The 15662-nt window shown below is 28.1% G+C and overlaps 2 protein-coding genes across 2 annotated transcripts; one reads left to right on the forward strand and one right to left on the reverse strand.

Moving 5' to 3' along the window:
- The first annotated feature begins 298 nt into the window (after window positions 1-298).
- Window positions 299-9174, forward strand: LOC126921194 (proteasome adapter and scaffold protein ECM29). The gene is made up of 28 exons (XM_050732518.1): window positions 299-647; window positions 1312-1559; window positions 1636-1754; window positions 1821-1970; window positions 2080-2358; window positions 2442-2637; window positions 2706-2800; window positions 2911-3103; window positions 3199-3344; window positions 3430-3736; window positions 3818-4004; window positions 4095-4451; window positions 4521-4696; window positions 4767-4868; window positions 4940-5146; window positions 5219-5333; window positions 5413-5596; window positions 5677-5965; window positions 6167-6400; window positions 6506-6850; window positions 6925-7081; window positions 7168-7323; window positions 7414-7545; window positions 7611-7920; window positions 8021-8204; window positions 8276-8405; window positions 8497-8706; window positions 8797-9174. The coding sequence occupies exons 1-28, from the start codon at window positions 623-625 to the stop codon at window positions 8994-8996; spliced, it is 5433 nt and encodes a 1810-aa protein (XP_050588475.1). The 5' UTR covers window positions 299-622; the 3' UTR covers window positions 8997-9174.
- A 2394-nt stretch (window positions 9175-11568) lies between these two features.
- On the reverse strand, window positions 11569-14406 carry LOC126921205 (protein penguin). The gene is made up of 2 exons (XM_050732542.1): window positions 14139-14406; window positions 11569-13955 (listed from the first exon to the last, which is right to left on the reverse strand). Exon 2 carries the CDS (start codon window positions 13942-13944, stop codon window positions 12091-12093), a length of 1854 nt encoding a protein of 617 aa, XP_050588499.1. The 5' UTR covers window positions 13945-13955; window positions 14139-14406; the 3' UTR covers window positions 11569-12090.
- Window positions 14407-15662: the final 1256 nt, after the last annotated feature.

The following is a 15662-nucleotide window of genomic DNA, read 5'->3' on the forward strand; positions in this document are numbered from 1 at the left end:
ATTAATTTTATGTATATGTAGTTAGATTTCTAAGCTAACATTTACAATATTCTTGTTATAAGTAAATTAGCATACATATATCAGAATTATATAATTGCATTGTAAATTGAGCGATAAACTAATTAAAATTGTAAATTAAAGACTGTTGCTTATCACAGAATTTTGATAGAAATATTTAAAGGAATAAAAGACGAAATGTTGAAAGATATGCATATCTCTCTTTTTTATTAAATAGGTTGATATGATCACATGAGCACGATTAGTTTATATGACCGTGCACATGAAAGATGGTAGATAACTATATAGTACTAGAAAAAATTTCTAACTATATTTTTGTTATTAATATGTGAATCATTTTATAGTGATATAAAAATAAAGTAGGAAACTTTTCTCCTCTAAAAAATTGTATGAAATTTGACCCTCAATATTATGGGAGATGTTATACAAAAGAAGAAAATTATTAAAGATATCAAAAAAATATGCAATTCGGAGGAAAATGTATTATATTTACTTAAATATGTTTAAATAATGTTTTCATAATAAGATTAATTACAGACCGGTAATATTTCTTGTCACTTGTCACTGACTATCATTCGCTTTCTCTTTTACACATTACTTCAAAATGGCAGCCCCTACGGATGAGCTGAGTAAGTAATTCGGAAAAAAAATCAATTTATTTTACATGAAGACAGCTTATTTTGATGATGACACAAATTATATTATTAATTATATTGTTCCTCGTTTAATAAAAACATTATTTCTAATGATAAAAACATTTTTATATATATCATGGCTTGCAAAAAATTCCATTATCATGCAGTTTTATAGAAAACAACTTCAAATGTATAACTTTACATCACTTTTTTCAATTTATATTCAAATTTATCTTAAAAGACAATCTTTTCGATTCTTTTGTATATTTTTACTTTATTTTCAATATATATCCATATCTGTTAACTAAATGAATGATGATAAATAATGTACATATAATTATTTTCCTCTTATCACCTAAATTTCTGCAGTATATTATATGTTATTTATACAACTACTTTTTTTATTATAAAATTTTAGATATTGCACGTTGTTTTTGAATGATTTGGAATTTATGAATACAAAATATTGTTTCTTTGCAATTAAGTATTATTTTTGAATCGTGTAATGAACAATTATTATTTTGAACAAGATATATTCTGAACAAAATATATTTTGTTTAATATTATGAAAAATATTATATATTAGTTTTAATTAGTTGTATATAATTTCATATTTATAAATTAATTGTTTTATGTATAATTTATTGTTTCATGGAAGTTTTACTTGAGCGAGTATTTTTCCGTTTGGGATCTGCAGATACTGATGAACAACTGCAAGCATCAGTATGTAAATTTTTGCCTCCACTTTTGTTGAAGCTTTCTAGTGGTCAAGAAGGTGTTAGGAAGAAAGTAATGGAATTATTAATTCATATAAATAAAAGGATAAAGAGTAGACCTCAAGTCCAATTGCCAGTTGAAACGCTTTTGTTACAATATCAAGATCCAGCTGCCAGCTCATTTGTAATCGTATGTTATTGATACAGAGAATCAATTAAAAATATTTCTGGTTGAATAAGAATTTATTGTCTTTGTTTGTTCACAGAATTTTACAATTATATATATAAAATTAGGCTATCCTAGAATGGAAATGCAAAAACAAGCAGAATTAATCCCAAGTGTATTAAATGCTATTGAAGGAAAACCTTTATCTCATCAAGACAGGTTTGTAAATATTTAACATAATTTAAATAATGAAAATTAGGTAAATAAATATGTAAAATATTTCAGTTTATTACTTATAATTATGCCTGCATTGGGTCATGTTAATATTCCTGTGGATCCAGAGAAACGAGCATCCTTTCTTGGTCTACAAGACAAACTATATGTAGCAAAACAATTACTCAATTTTATGCTTGATGTTTTATTGTTACCTTATAGGTAAGATTATTCACTATTCATATAATTTATATTTTAATAATTTCATAAATACAATAGGAAAATTTTTTAATGATTATTTATATTAATTGATTGTACAAAATTATTCTAGAGCTGTAGGACAAATGCAAAATCAACAGTCAGATCAGGCTATTGATTGGTCACAGATTCGTGTACCATTAGGATTAAGTGAATATGCATTTAAACGGGTAATTGGTGAAAATCCTCCAACAGCAGAACAACTTGAACAAACAAAATTAGGAATTGTAAAATTTGTAGCTGGAGGATTTTTCCATGATTCAGATATTCTTATACATTTGATAGTAGCTGCAGCAGATACCAGATTTAGTGTTGCTAATCTAGCAGACTTGGAATTAAAGAAAATTGTTAAGTATGTTTAAAAAGATTTTTGTATTATTTTTATAAATATTCTATTAGAATATGTTAAATATCAAATTGTTTTAAAATATTCAGCACACTAGATTGGTCTTCAATGCATTTAGCAGCACCACTTTGTACATTATTTTTGGGTACTGATACTTTAGGTACCCATAAAGATGTTAAACCAGAAATGAAACGATTGCCTGCAGGCATACGAATTCGTTTAAAATTATTACATTATCTTTGCCGTGTTACTACAGGTGGTTTTATTGTACCACCATGTATTCAGGTATATTTTATTATAAAATAAGGTATAATTTTTATACTACTTGGTGGCTAATTGTAATTAATATACAGGTAGTTTTTCATTCCCTACAAGAAGGAGATGGAAAAACTACAAATGCAAAGTTAAAGTCAATGGCATTGCAATTTACATCAAACATTGTGCAACAGTAAGTAAAAAATATTATAAATTATTCATAAATTTGAATTTCAATAAAATATATATATATATATATATATATATATATATATATGTTGTGATATGTTTAAATGATTTAAGGTGTAGTCTTGCACCATTATCTCGTATAGCAGGAATTATCTTAAATGGCATGATAAAATTCATTTTTGCGGATGAAGATGTTCATCATAAAATGATGGCATACACTGTTATTGGACAACTAGGACAAAGAATTCCATCAGTGATAGATAAAAATTTTAACTTGTCATGTCATTTATTTGATGCACTTGTATCGGTATGTAGTTAGCAATAGAAAAAGTAGTAAGTTCAGATGTATGTTATATTACTAGAATGTTTCTAGTTTGAGCTGAACTTTTCTTGATGTTTAAGAATGAAGGTGATTTACGAAGAACAGTAAGAGATACACTGATTTCAATAACATCTGCATTTGTACTTAATAAAGATGACGAAGTTAATATATCTCTGATGAATGGATTATTATCTACATATATTGAGTCACCGGAATCCAATGTTAGGCATGTATATATTAATTAGATACATTATATGTATCTAATATACATATGTATCAGCTTATATGTCAGTAATATTTTTTGAGAACAGATTTGTGGCTATGCATTATGCTGCTAATGTATTTCCTCCTGACGATATACCTTCTCGGTATCTTTTACTGTTGGCATCTGGAGATGAAAAACATGAAATAAGAACAGAAGCTACAAAAGTTTTATATGGTACTACACATAAAAATGAATGTGATAAACAAGAGGGTAATCAAATTTCATTACCAGATTTTCCAAAACTTGTTACTTATATTTATTCAAAGATGCAAGCAAGAGTGTCAACTGCTGGTAATGAAAAAATGAACGTAGAAAATAAAATACTTCCTTATAATGTTACTGTATTTATGGAGGTAATTAATTCAATGGGAAAATAATTTATTGTTATTGGCAATTTTTTTATGATTGGAGAAAATAATTAATATTTTTTACAGATAATTACTTATCTCCGTATTTGTTTAGCAAAAAGTGCTAATGTTACTAAATACAACGAACCACTACAGCATCCTTGTGAATATACGCCATTAATTACACATTATTTAAGAAATTTATCTAAAGATAAACTAGAGACATTAGATCAGTATCTTGATATGATTTTAATTTTTAGTCATGCTTCTGCAGGTAAAATTGTATATAATATTTCTAATAAACTTAAAAATATATTAAGAATTGTATTGAAAGATATAATGCATAAACAATTATATAATGCAGATCAAACTTCACTACAAGCTTTATTGGAAGTGACTGGTTCTGTTCCACAGTTTGCGACAAGAATTTATGAAAATGAGTTATCATGGCTTCGTACTTTGCTTATATCTACTAAGTTAGATGTAAGACAACTGGTTGCTAAAATTTATGGCATAATAACTACTCAACTTTCCAATAATGAGTTTGGAACTCAAATTTCTGAGATTATGAACATCATGGATAAAAATTCTTTAGAAGCTCAACATGGTTCACTACTAACTTTAACGTGTATGATGGAAAGGAGACTAGTTTTTAAAAAAAATGACATGGACAATGATTTCTTTAACTGGGATCTGTACATTAATGTTGTGAAAATGATATGTATGTACATATTTAGTTATATAAATTAATATTAATTTATTTTTCAATTCTCTTCCAAAAATATTATAGGCAATTTTCTTCACAATAATACGATTTTGTTAATGGATGCTGCAATTCAGAGTATTGGTATTTTGGGGAAAATACATGGGTTACCATTACCTGATGAAGGCGAGGGAGAAACAAATAAAAAGGCAATTGTAGAAATATTATTTTCAGCATTGAATAATGTAAAATTAAATACTAAGGTTTGTATTTTAATAGTTACTAAATTTATTGAGTTCATGGGATATAATACTGATTTAATTATATTTCTAGATTAAAGAAAAAGCTGTACTTTCATTAGGTTATTTGTGCGTAGGGGAAAATTTTCCTCATACACCATATATAGTAAATAAAATAATTACAACTGTCAAAGAGGTAAATTTACATCGGTAATTATAATTCAAAATTTTAGGATTACGTTTTAAATTTGCTTTTATATTCATTAGACAAAAGACATTGAAATCCATTTGATCATGGGAGAAGCATTGGTTTGTTGTGTTCAAAGTGAAGCATCTCCAGAAAAACGAGATGCTTGGACAATATTACCAACTGAACATAAAGTACCTTACAGCAATATCAGTACTAAATTATTAATACAAACATTGGATGAATTACTTCGAATGTATAAAGATCCGCATCCTAATTTGAGACAGGTATCTATTTTTATTTTTTTTATTTAACTTTACAATTCCTCCATTTTCTTTACCATAAATATTTGTTATAAGGCCGTCTGTGTGTGGTTATTAGCACTTTTAAAATATAATATCCAAAGGGAGTGTATTAAAGAAAAATTTCCGTCATTGCATCATGCATTCATGGATTTTCTTTCAGATGATAGTGGTAAGTTACGCAATATATTTCCTATTTAAAAAAAAAGAAAATAGAAATATATTATTAAAGTACATTGTTTTAATTACAGATATAGTGCAAGATATGGCAGCAAAAGGACTTAGTTTGATACATATTAATAGTAGCAAGGAACAAAAGGAACTTCTAGTTTCTAGCATACTAGATCAATTTACACAAGGACGTAAAAGTGTACAACAAGTTACAGCAGATACAAAATTATTTGAAGAAGGTCAATTAGGGAAATCTCCAACAAAGTAAGATAAATTTATAAATTTACATATTATATTTTCAATCTAATAGGTTCAGTTTAATTTTATAAATATTTTATTTATAGTGGTAATTTATCAACGTACAGAGAAATTTGTTCCTTGGCTACAGAATTACAAAAACCTGATTTAGTATATTACTTCATGCATCTAGCAAATCATAATGCAGTATGGACATCTAAAAAAGGTGCTGCATTTGGATTTGCAGCAATTGCTAAAGTTGCAAATGAAGAGTTAAATAAATATTTACCCAATATAATTCCACGTTTATACAGATATCAATTCGATCCTACTCCCAAGATTCAGCATAGTATGTCTAGTATTTGGCGTGCGATTGTTCCATCAACAAGTAAAGCTGTACGTGGAAGTGCTTAGAATACTTAAAATTAGAAGTGTGCGCATACTCGAAATTACGGGTATTTTCTCTTTTTACCCTGATGTAATCTCTTCCTCAATCCAATCTGAAGTTTAGATACTTGTACTTTCGAATATCCACACATCAATGCCTAAAATATATTTTTATTCTTTGTAACTGTTATTTAAAATTATGTTTGATAGGTTGAACAATATCATAAAGAAATTTTATATGATATAACTGAAAATTTAACAAATCATGAATGGCGAGTACGAATGAGTTGTTGCAATGCACTTGCAGATTTATTAAGAATAAATGTTCGTTTAAATTTGGCGAAATGTGCTCCAGAACTATTGAAGAAACTGTTTCGAGTAATGGATGATATTCATGAGGGTACTCGATTAGCTGCTACAAATACGATTAAAGCATTAAGTAGAGTAAGTTTTGTATTGAAACAATTCGTTTATTGTATGCATAACATACGTATTATATTTGTATGTACAGTTATATTGTTTACATCTTATATCAATTCATTAATATAGGTTTGTGTTCGATATTGTGATTCTTCCTATGGTAAAGAAGGAGAAGAAGTTCTACAAGCAATTTTACCTGTGTTATTAGATATCGGAGCTGTGAATGTTGTAAGCAGCGTAAGAACGGTATCTTTACAAACAGTATCTCAGTTAGTTTCAAGAGCAGGTACTCTGCTTAAGCCATCTTTAGTTACACTAATTCCTGCTCTCTTAAGTACAATTGGTGAATCAGAAAATCCAAATTTATCATATTTGAGTAATGTATGTGGAACAATGTCAGAGGCACGAGATGCTATTGACACTATCAGAGCTAGTGCTGCTAAGGAGCATTATGCTACTGAAACGATGACAAAAGTGAGTGATTTAAGACAAAAGACATATAAAAAAAATCATATTTTATTAATCATCAATGTTTCCTTCTAATGCAGTGTATACAGTACATTGATACAGAAATTTTAAAGGAATTAATGCCAAAAGTGATAGAATTAATAAAATCTAGTGTCGGTTTTGGAACAAAAATTACATGTTTGCACTTTATCATTCTTTTGAGTACTCACTTCAAACAAGAGTTACAACCTTATAGTGGTTAGTAAAAAAGTTTTGCTCTATAACTGTTATTCAGTCTAAGAAACAATGTTTAAAAATTATTATGATTTAATATCTATATATAGGTAAAGTCCTAAACGCGCTAATGAATGGATTATTGGATCGTAATTCTGTCGTTAGGAAAAATAATGCAACAGCTATTGGACATATAGTCGGGTCAGCAAAAGAATCGAGGCTTGAAAAATTATTTAAAACACTTAATACATGGTATATGGAACGAGGTGTGCATTATATAATAAATCTTTTTAAAGATTGTAAAGTTATAGAACTTATAGAGGAAAGATAAAACTTTACAAAATTCTGAATTTCAGATGATTCAACTAAGTTAGTAATTGGACAAACGTTCCAAGCTATAAATAATTATAATCAGGAGGTATTAAAGAATTATTCGAGTATTGTTATACCTCTTACTTTCTTTGCAATGCATGCACAAAAAACACAAGGTTTGTATTTAACTTTGAAATTAAGTTTGTAAATATCGTGATATTTATTTACAGTATTTTCATAGAAAATGAAAGTATGATGAATTTATGGACCGAACTATGGAATGAAATTACTCCAGGAACCGAAGCAGGAATTAAACAAAACATAGAACCAATAACAAATATTTTACGCACGTCATTAGAATCGTCATCGTGGAATACGAAAGCGCAAGCGGCTAATGCAGTTAATACGTTAGCACAAAAGTTAGGGAACGATATTGATGCGACTATAAGAGATACTTTGTTAAAGGTTTTAACAGATGGATTACGCGGGAGAACTTGGGATGGAAAAGATCGTTTGTTAAATGCCCTTGCTACGCTGGCATGTAATAGCAAGTATGCATGTAACAATATAACATTTTTCTTATTAAATGTATGCAAATACAATGTTACATTTGTGATATTCATTTTTAAAAATTTAATAATCTAAATATAGGACAGCTCTCAAAGAGAACAGAGGAATATCTGCAGATATAATACAAATATTACATCGGGAAAGTAAAAATGAAGCTTTAGACTATCGCCGACACGCATTACATGCTTTTGGTACAGTTTTGCATGAACTAAATATCGATAAGTTTAAAGAGGTATACGAAATAGTTCAAGAAATTTTGTTAACGGTATGTACTATCAATAAAAAGCAAGAAGTGATTAACCTTATACATTGATATATAAATATTGTATAATCTAGCTATCAAGGAAAGATGCAGATGAATTATTATCCTCTGAAGAGAGGATAAAAAGAGATGAGATCATAAAATTATATGAAACTGTTTATGAAATACTTGGAAAAGCTTGGCCATCTTGTAAAGACACTCAAGGTAAATTATTATTGCATTTGAAAACTATTAAATATAAAAATATGAATTACTAATTAACCCTTTAATTATCTTGTAATCTTTTTTTGTTTAGACAAATATTGTATAGAATTTATAACTCATTACGGTAAGATGTTTCCTGTTCAATCTACAACAATACAAATATCCATGCTATCAGCACTTAATTTATTTGTGGATAAACTTGCTTTACTTAAAATAAATATTTCGGAATTGTCGACTGAAGAAAGAGAAAAGTTAAATTTGATTTGTGATACGTTTAATAAAATTTTAAAACATAGTATAGGTAAGCATATTGTATGTCTATAACTAAAAATGTATTGTATTATTATCTTATAAAACTACAATTATATAATATGAAATTTATATTTTTTAGGTATTTCGTATACCAGAATAAAAAAGGAAGCCTTAAATATAGCTCTATCTCTTGGCAGAAAATTACGGTCTACAAACAATAATGAACAATTCAATAAAATGATTTTAATAATTCAAGAGGCATTACCAGAATTAACGAAGGATAATGAGCCAGAAATTCGAACTAGAATCATCGATATTAAAGAAATGCTGAAGATATGAAGATAATAATTAATTTTAGTACTTTTTAATCAATGGTACATATGCGGAAGTTAGTAACTTCTTGTTCAAACCTTTTAAAACAATGACGAAGTGTATAATGTCTACTAATACATGTTTATTTAATGATACTTATGTAGCTAAAAACAAGTGCATAGTAATACACAATTTAGAGTCAATACTTTTTATTGTTTCTAATTTTTCATATTGTATTATAAAAAGACAAGAAAAGTATGTTTATATCTATATATAAAGTAAAAATCTCTAGTAAAACTCTAAAGTAAAAATATGTATGTATACTCTGAAAAGGGTTCTGTACTGTTCAACGTATCCGTACCAAATTTAGCATGAATGTTCTTCAACACTATCAAAAAAATTTGTAGGGATCCCAAACCCCAATCGCCCTTAAAGCCAACCCTTTCCAGCCATGATCATATAAACAAGTTTCAGATGTTACAAGAACACCGCACAAGCTGCATTGAACACATTCAACTCGTGCGCTATTGGTATGAAAAAGAGAAAGAGAGAATGAGATTTGAGAATTTGAAAAAAGATAAAAATAATAAGAAGAGAAAGCGTGGAAAACCGAAGGAACGTTTTTCGTTAAGTAATACAGGGACAGTTAGTCCTTGCGAATGGTACTGTTGACCCAAAGGGAAAACCTAAAACAAATAGGTAACAATCACTTATATACCGAAACCAGCTGAAACCTAGAAAAAAACTATTAGAAAATTAAGTTATGAAAAATAACACAGAAGATAAGAAGGTTGTATTCTACGCATTCGTGAATGCTATGAATGTCTCAGATAAAGCAGAGACACTCTAATTGTTTCCGTTTACGTTGCACGAAGATCTTGTTGTCTTCCATATTTCTCACGATTATTGATGACTCAGTTTTCATGACTTCAGTTTTCTCAGTTTTCAGTTTTAACGAGTGTCGAAACATGGTTATATGATCATTGACGCAACAAAACTGGTGAAATTATGTAGGGATTTTCTCCTCTCTGCTACCAGAAGTCTATGACATGTGAGATTTTCTCACTAGTGTTCCTACTCCAAGTACGTTCTACAAATATGATTTCCGCACAACCTCTCCTATCCCTATGTCTAAGGCAGGGTTTGCTAGATAAAACTTATTGATGAGTTTTGTTGATTGATGAGCATTGATGACGAATTTAGCTATAGCAAGTTCATGAAACATTCTTTTCCCGTCCTTCTTCCTTTATCCTTCTTTCCGTCTACTTTTTAGTCTCCATAGTCATTTTAAGTAAGCGCCACATAATGTTAATTTTAAGAATGTAAGTATATATATTATCTTGTGGCACTCCATAGTGTGAATATTGGTGCGACAAAAATGAATTGTTCAGTTGCGTAGCCAAGGTCATCGAATAGAAGAATTTTAATGTCTCATATTAATTGATTAAATGCCAAAATTATTTATCAGTAAAAATATACAATTGTGTACATATTCTGGAAACTTCTGTAATGGGAAGGTAATAAAGACTTCTTAGTGACCAGACGATGTTAGTCAATTTAGCTGCAGTAAGGCACTTCAATCAAGAAGTTAAAATTCGTTGTGTAATGCCATCGTGTAAAAATAGGTCGTACTCGGTTATTTCTTTTTCTCTCTCCCTTTAATGCAATCGCGTACTCGACTCACGGTAGGTCATCTAGCAAGGGGAATAGAAGGAAAAAGCGGTATTATAATAATGTATTTGAGTTATATATATGATTATTATGATTATAATATTATTATTATTTTATATCTAACTAATGTTTAATGAATGTTATATAATATAAATATTTTTTTATTATTAGATACATTTGTAAACTCTAAAATTATACTATAATATTCCTTTTTCAATAAAAAATTTAATAACATTGAAATTTTTCAGTCATGAATAATATTTAGGACATGATATTTATATATATTATAGATAGCGTTGATAGTTACACAACTTTTTAATGAATTAAAAAAAAACTAAAAACAAATTTACTTTTCAATATACGTGTCAAATATAAAAGTATAATAGCATGCACCTGCCGCCCCCCTGCCAAGTGTTGAAAGCGTTCCATGCTCTCATATACAAAAACTTATAAAGTTAGGGATCTGCTCTTTTTAATTCCAGGCTAGTCTATACAAGAACCTATTTCATTGTACTGTTCTACAAAAAACTTTCCTATTCGATATGAACAGATATGGAAATAACAAAATCGCACAATAATTAAATTTAGTTCCCTCAGAAAAAGAAATTAATTGTTTATTATATACTTCTTGGAGAAGAAAAGAAAACCTTTCCTTTCAAATGATAATGGAATAATGGAGTAACTTTACTAAATAAATAAAATTAATAAAGTTTGCATTTGAAACAAATTTACATATACTTGTGCATTTGTATAGGTAGGTACAAGTAAGTGTAATAAAATAATATGTAATACGTAAGTAACAACTATACATTATATTATGTATAATTTTTACATAATTATTTATATATGTTAACAAATTTAAAAGATGAAAAAAGGAATTATTACTAATATTTATATTATAAATGAAATTCAGTAACATACACTCATACATCTTAAACATCCTTATAATTTCTATCAAAACATGATTTAGTATTTATAATTTTTATTTTTGCAACTTAGTACAATCTTTGTTGCTCATTATTTATCTACATAAATGTAAACTCCCTAAGAGTTCAAATGCGGATAAACAAAAAGCCTACTCTGTTTAACGGATAACGACCTTATTTGTCGTTACGGATAACCGATTTGCCAAAGTCATTACACAGACGGACGGTTAGAGAAGAAAAAGTATTTCGAGCATTAGAAATAGACACGGTTACAAGAAGGAAATTATTATTTATAGTATTGAAGATTGACAGAGAAGTAGTTTAGGACGTGGAAAATTGATTGTCGATTTTCAGGTAGATCTTGTACAAAGCTTTGTTATTCATTATTATTTATTGTTATTAATTATTATTAATTGTTGTTTACCTCTGTATTTTATTTAAGTATTGTTAGAATAAACTCGATTTTCAGACTTAAGAATCGGTCCCTGAATTATCCAGAATTGAACATTATATAAATAATTCATTTATTTTAACTTCTTTAACAAGATTTTGGCACCTGGATTTGATTTTGACTTCAAAATATTCATCACTGGCTTTAACTTAGAAAGTATAGTATTCACAGTGGGCACTGTTCCATTTTCTAGTAATAATACAAACAAAAAGCATCCTCTATTGCATTCTATCCATTCCTCTATAATATTTGTTTCTAAATGATTAACTAATATTTTTCCAAATGTACTTTCACCTTTCTCTTGCAACTCTTTATCATTCTGTATTAGCTTTTTTAACATCATATGTAAACCGGCATGTTCAACAGGTTTATATTCTTCATCTCCTTCTTTAATCTTTGATTTTAAGTCTGTGATAAATATAGTGATAGCTTCGAAGGCTTTTTCTAATTTTTCTTTAGTACCTACTTTCAGTATTGCTAATGTTATCATTGCAATAGAACTGTTGGACATCCAAATTGGCGTGTTTATAATTACAGATTCAAGAAGTGAATCAGAAATTAAATCTAAAAGTTCTTTCTCTCTTATATGAGCTGGTTTTTTGCTTGTTGCATTGTTGTCCCCTTGCTCCAAGTATTTCACTATACTGGGAGCAAAATAATGGGAATTTCTTCTAGCTACTAAATACAATATTACATGTTTTCCATGATCACTTAATGCTATATCTATCAGATCATTTTGTATTTCTGAGAATATAATTTTTTTTATTAAAACAGTATCATCTACCGAATCAAATAATGCTAATAGTATCAAATATCCATACTCAGACATTGAAATATTTTTTATATTACCTTTAATAGATTTCATAATGATTTTTCTGTCCTTGTTTGAGCCATGCCATATACATATTACAGCAACTTGTGAACCAAATTTTGTTTGAGACAATTCTACCATCGAACTTTTTAACATAGCTATTATTTCTTTTTTATCTTCAAGAGAACAATTATTTAAAAATTCTAAAAGGACACAGTGCAAAAGAGTGGAATTTAAAAATTTCTTATTTAATATTCTCATTAAATTTCCTTTTACTGCAGACAATGTTGCTGCTTTCATATCTTCTGCAATTACATAAGTATCAGACAAAGTCTTAATTTTTTTATCTTTAGCCTGTTTATACATGTCACCATAAAATTCTTGTTTAAAGTATCTCTTCTCTATTTCTGTAGCCCATGTTGAATACATAAGTTCCAATAATGGAGCAGATACAGAATGACTCATGAATCTTACTATATTACCATAACAAGTAGAAATAATTTCATGCCTAGTTTCTTGAGATCCATACTTTAGCATTGTTTTTATACAATTCCTTGCATATTTTGATTCAATCATAGACAAAAATGAAGGTTTCAATTCCTTAGAAATAGCCTGTCGAATCTCTGCGTCACTATACTTGAAGATCCACTGAATGATACGAGACATATCATGTGTAAATATTATTTTATTGTAATTAGTTTTTAGTAAATCATGTGCCTTTAAAATTAATCTTTTACGTTCCAGTTTTGAACAGTCAACCCTACGTAATTTTTCACCAAGCTGTTTTGTTACAATCGATATATCATAAATATTACTGAAACGTTTGGCTTTATATTTTTCTCTAATTTCTTTCTTTTTCTTTTTAAATTCTTGCCAATTTGGCTTTTCCATAGAGTTGCTATTTACCATGTTGGATTTCCCATTTATATTGTTGATATTATGATTCTCTTTGCCATCTTTTGTTACAACTTCTTCACTTTTTTCCTTTGCTGTCTTTTTAATTTTAAGTTTATTATCTTTATTATTTTTTATATTGTTATATATATCATTGTTATTTTCTGTTTTATTTTTCTTTGGTCTTGATTCATTATCAGATTTTAGTTTTCGTTTTGTCATTTTATAAATCTCTGAAACCAAATAAAAGACAAAATTAACGTAAATAAAAAGTATATAATCATTTATTTATTTTTTTTTAATGTTCATTTAATACATAATAACTAATTAAGATATATTGATAGAACAACATAACCCAAAAATAACCTATAAATAACTATGTATAAAGAATCCATAAATAATAATGATAACATTACTTTAAGTTTGATATCGTGTACAATTGTGTTTAAAATTATGTAAATATATCACATCAAACTAAATCAGAAAAAGATTTTAAATATAAATATAATTTCTTTGATGTTAATGATTACACTCGGAAACGAATAGGAAGGGATGAAGTCTACGGCACTGTTAAAAATGTCAGTCAAAAGTGGACATTGAGAATGAAGGCCTCTGGTAGTCAATGGCTACATTGTTCACCAATGAGCTCTTGGTAAGAAAAACTACTGAAAATTGACTGGACCATTAAAATTTGAACTCCGAAGTCCTCTCGATTACGAAATTAAGCCTAGTCCATTAAGCCAATGCGGCTCTAATGTAACAGTTGTTAGCAAAATACTTGGTTAAAAAAGGTTTACACAATTTCGTTTTGCTGATCTTGAAAGTTGATTTGAATAGTTGATCCTAATAGAGACTTTTTTTTATTAAAGATTATATTGGGTTGGCAACTAAGTGATTGCGGATTTTGTCAGGTGGTATTGACAAAATTTGACAATATTTGTTAATTAAATATATACAATCCTCAATATATCCTCAATGTGCAAATTCAAAATATACATGCTTAGAAAACATGTTAAATCGTATTTTATGTTTTCAATTAATGTTTTATTAATAATAATGCAAATAATTTTCATTCAATCATTGCATAAATATTTATATCATTTCCTAGTATTATTATTTACAAAACTGATATTAACATATTTTTCAATTAACATATGTATAAGATAATCTACAAGATAATAATACAAATTTTAATGACAGGTTATAATTAATGCGTATTTATTATAGAGGTAAAATCAAGTTGAAACGTAAATTTAACATTACATTGTTTTAATTACAACGAATGTGTACTCATTATAATTTAACAATTATTACTTATGAATATTAATAAATACACTTGTTATCGAGTGACAACAAGGTAATCGATCGAGCGATCGAGGGACATCGAAGGACAAGGCAACCAATATCATCCCGCCCCCTTCACTTGGAAAAAATATTTATTTTTAAATAATATAAGTAAAATATAAGCATATTAAAAAAATGTTTTACTTGACATTTATAAAATGCATGAGAAACTTCAATCAATATGAAGTAAGTGGCATCCGATTTCTGACAAAAAGTTTCATTCCAAAAGTAATAGAGAACATATTTTCAAGATATAAAATGAATAATCCATTATAATGCGTTTACTTTGTGATAAACTTTATAGTTAAGTTAAGTAGAAAGAAACGTAATGATTTTACAGGAAAAAGCTTAGAGTGAAATATGTAGAACGTAGATATCGAAAAGACTGTATTGATGATCTTCTCATTCATCTTTGATTATACCATAGAGATATAAAGATACAGTGCATTAGACACGATAGAGTTATGAACAATCAACATGGAAAACAAGAAGGCTCATGTTCTGCGCATTCATGACATGCTATGAAGAGACACTCTACTTATTTCTGTCTGTCTTGCAAGAACGAGGACTTTGTTGTGTTCCATGGTGATTTTTCA

This window comes from Bombus affinis, chromosome 10, assembly GCF_024516045.1.
Source record: "Bombus affinis isolate iyBomAffi1 chromosome 10, iyBomAffi1.2, whole genome shotgun sequence".
In the NCBI taxonomy this organism is placed as follows: domain Eukaryota; kingdom Metazoa; phylum Arthropoda; class Insecta; order Hymenoptera; family Apidae; genus Bombus; species Bombus affinis.

What these genes read in the sequence shown, in the direction of transcription:
- LOC126921194 (XM_050732518.1), top strand. Translation starts at nt 623, where the DNA reads ATGGCAGCCCCTACGGATGAGCTGA. An exon ending in TAATGTTGTGAAAATGATAT is followed by an intron (nt 4,452 to 4,520) that starts GTATGTACATAT and finishes AAAATATTATAG; the next exon opens with GCAATTTTCTTCACAATAAT. An exon ending in TACATGGTATATGGAACGAG is followed by an intron (nt 7,324 to 7,413) that starts GTGTGCATTATA and finishes TCTGAATTTCAG; the next exon opens with ATGATTCAACTAAGTTAGTA.
- LOC126921205 (XM_050732542.1), bottom strand. Translation starts at nt 13,944, where the DNA reads ATGACAAAACGAAAACTAAAATCTGATAATGAATCAAGACCAAAGAAA.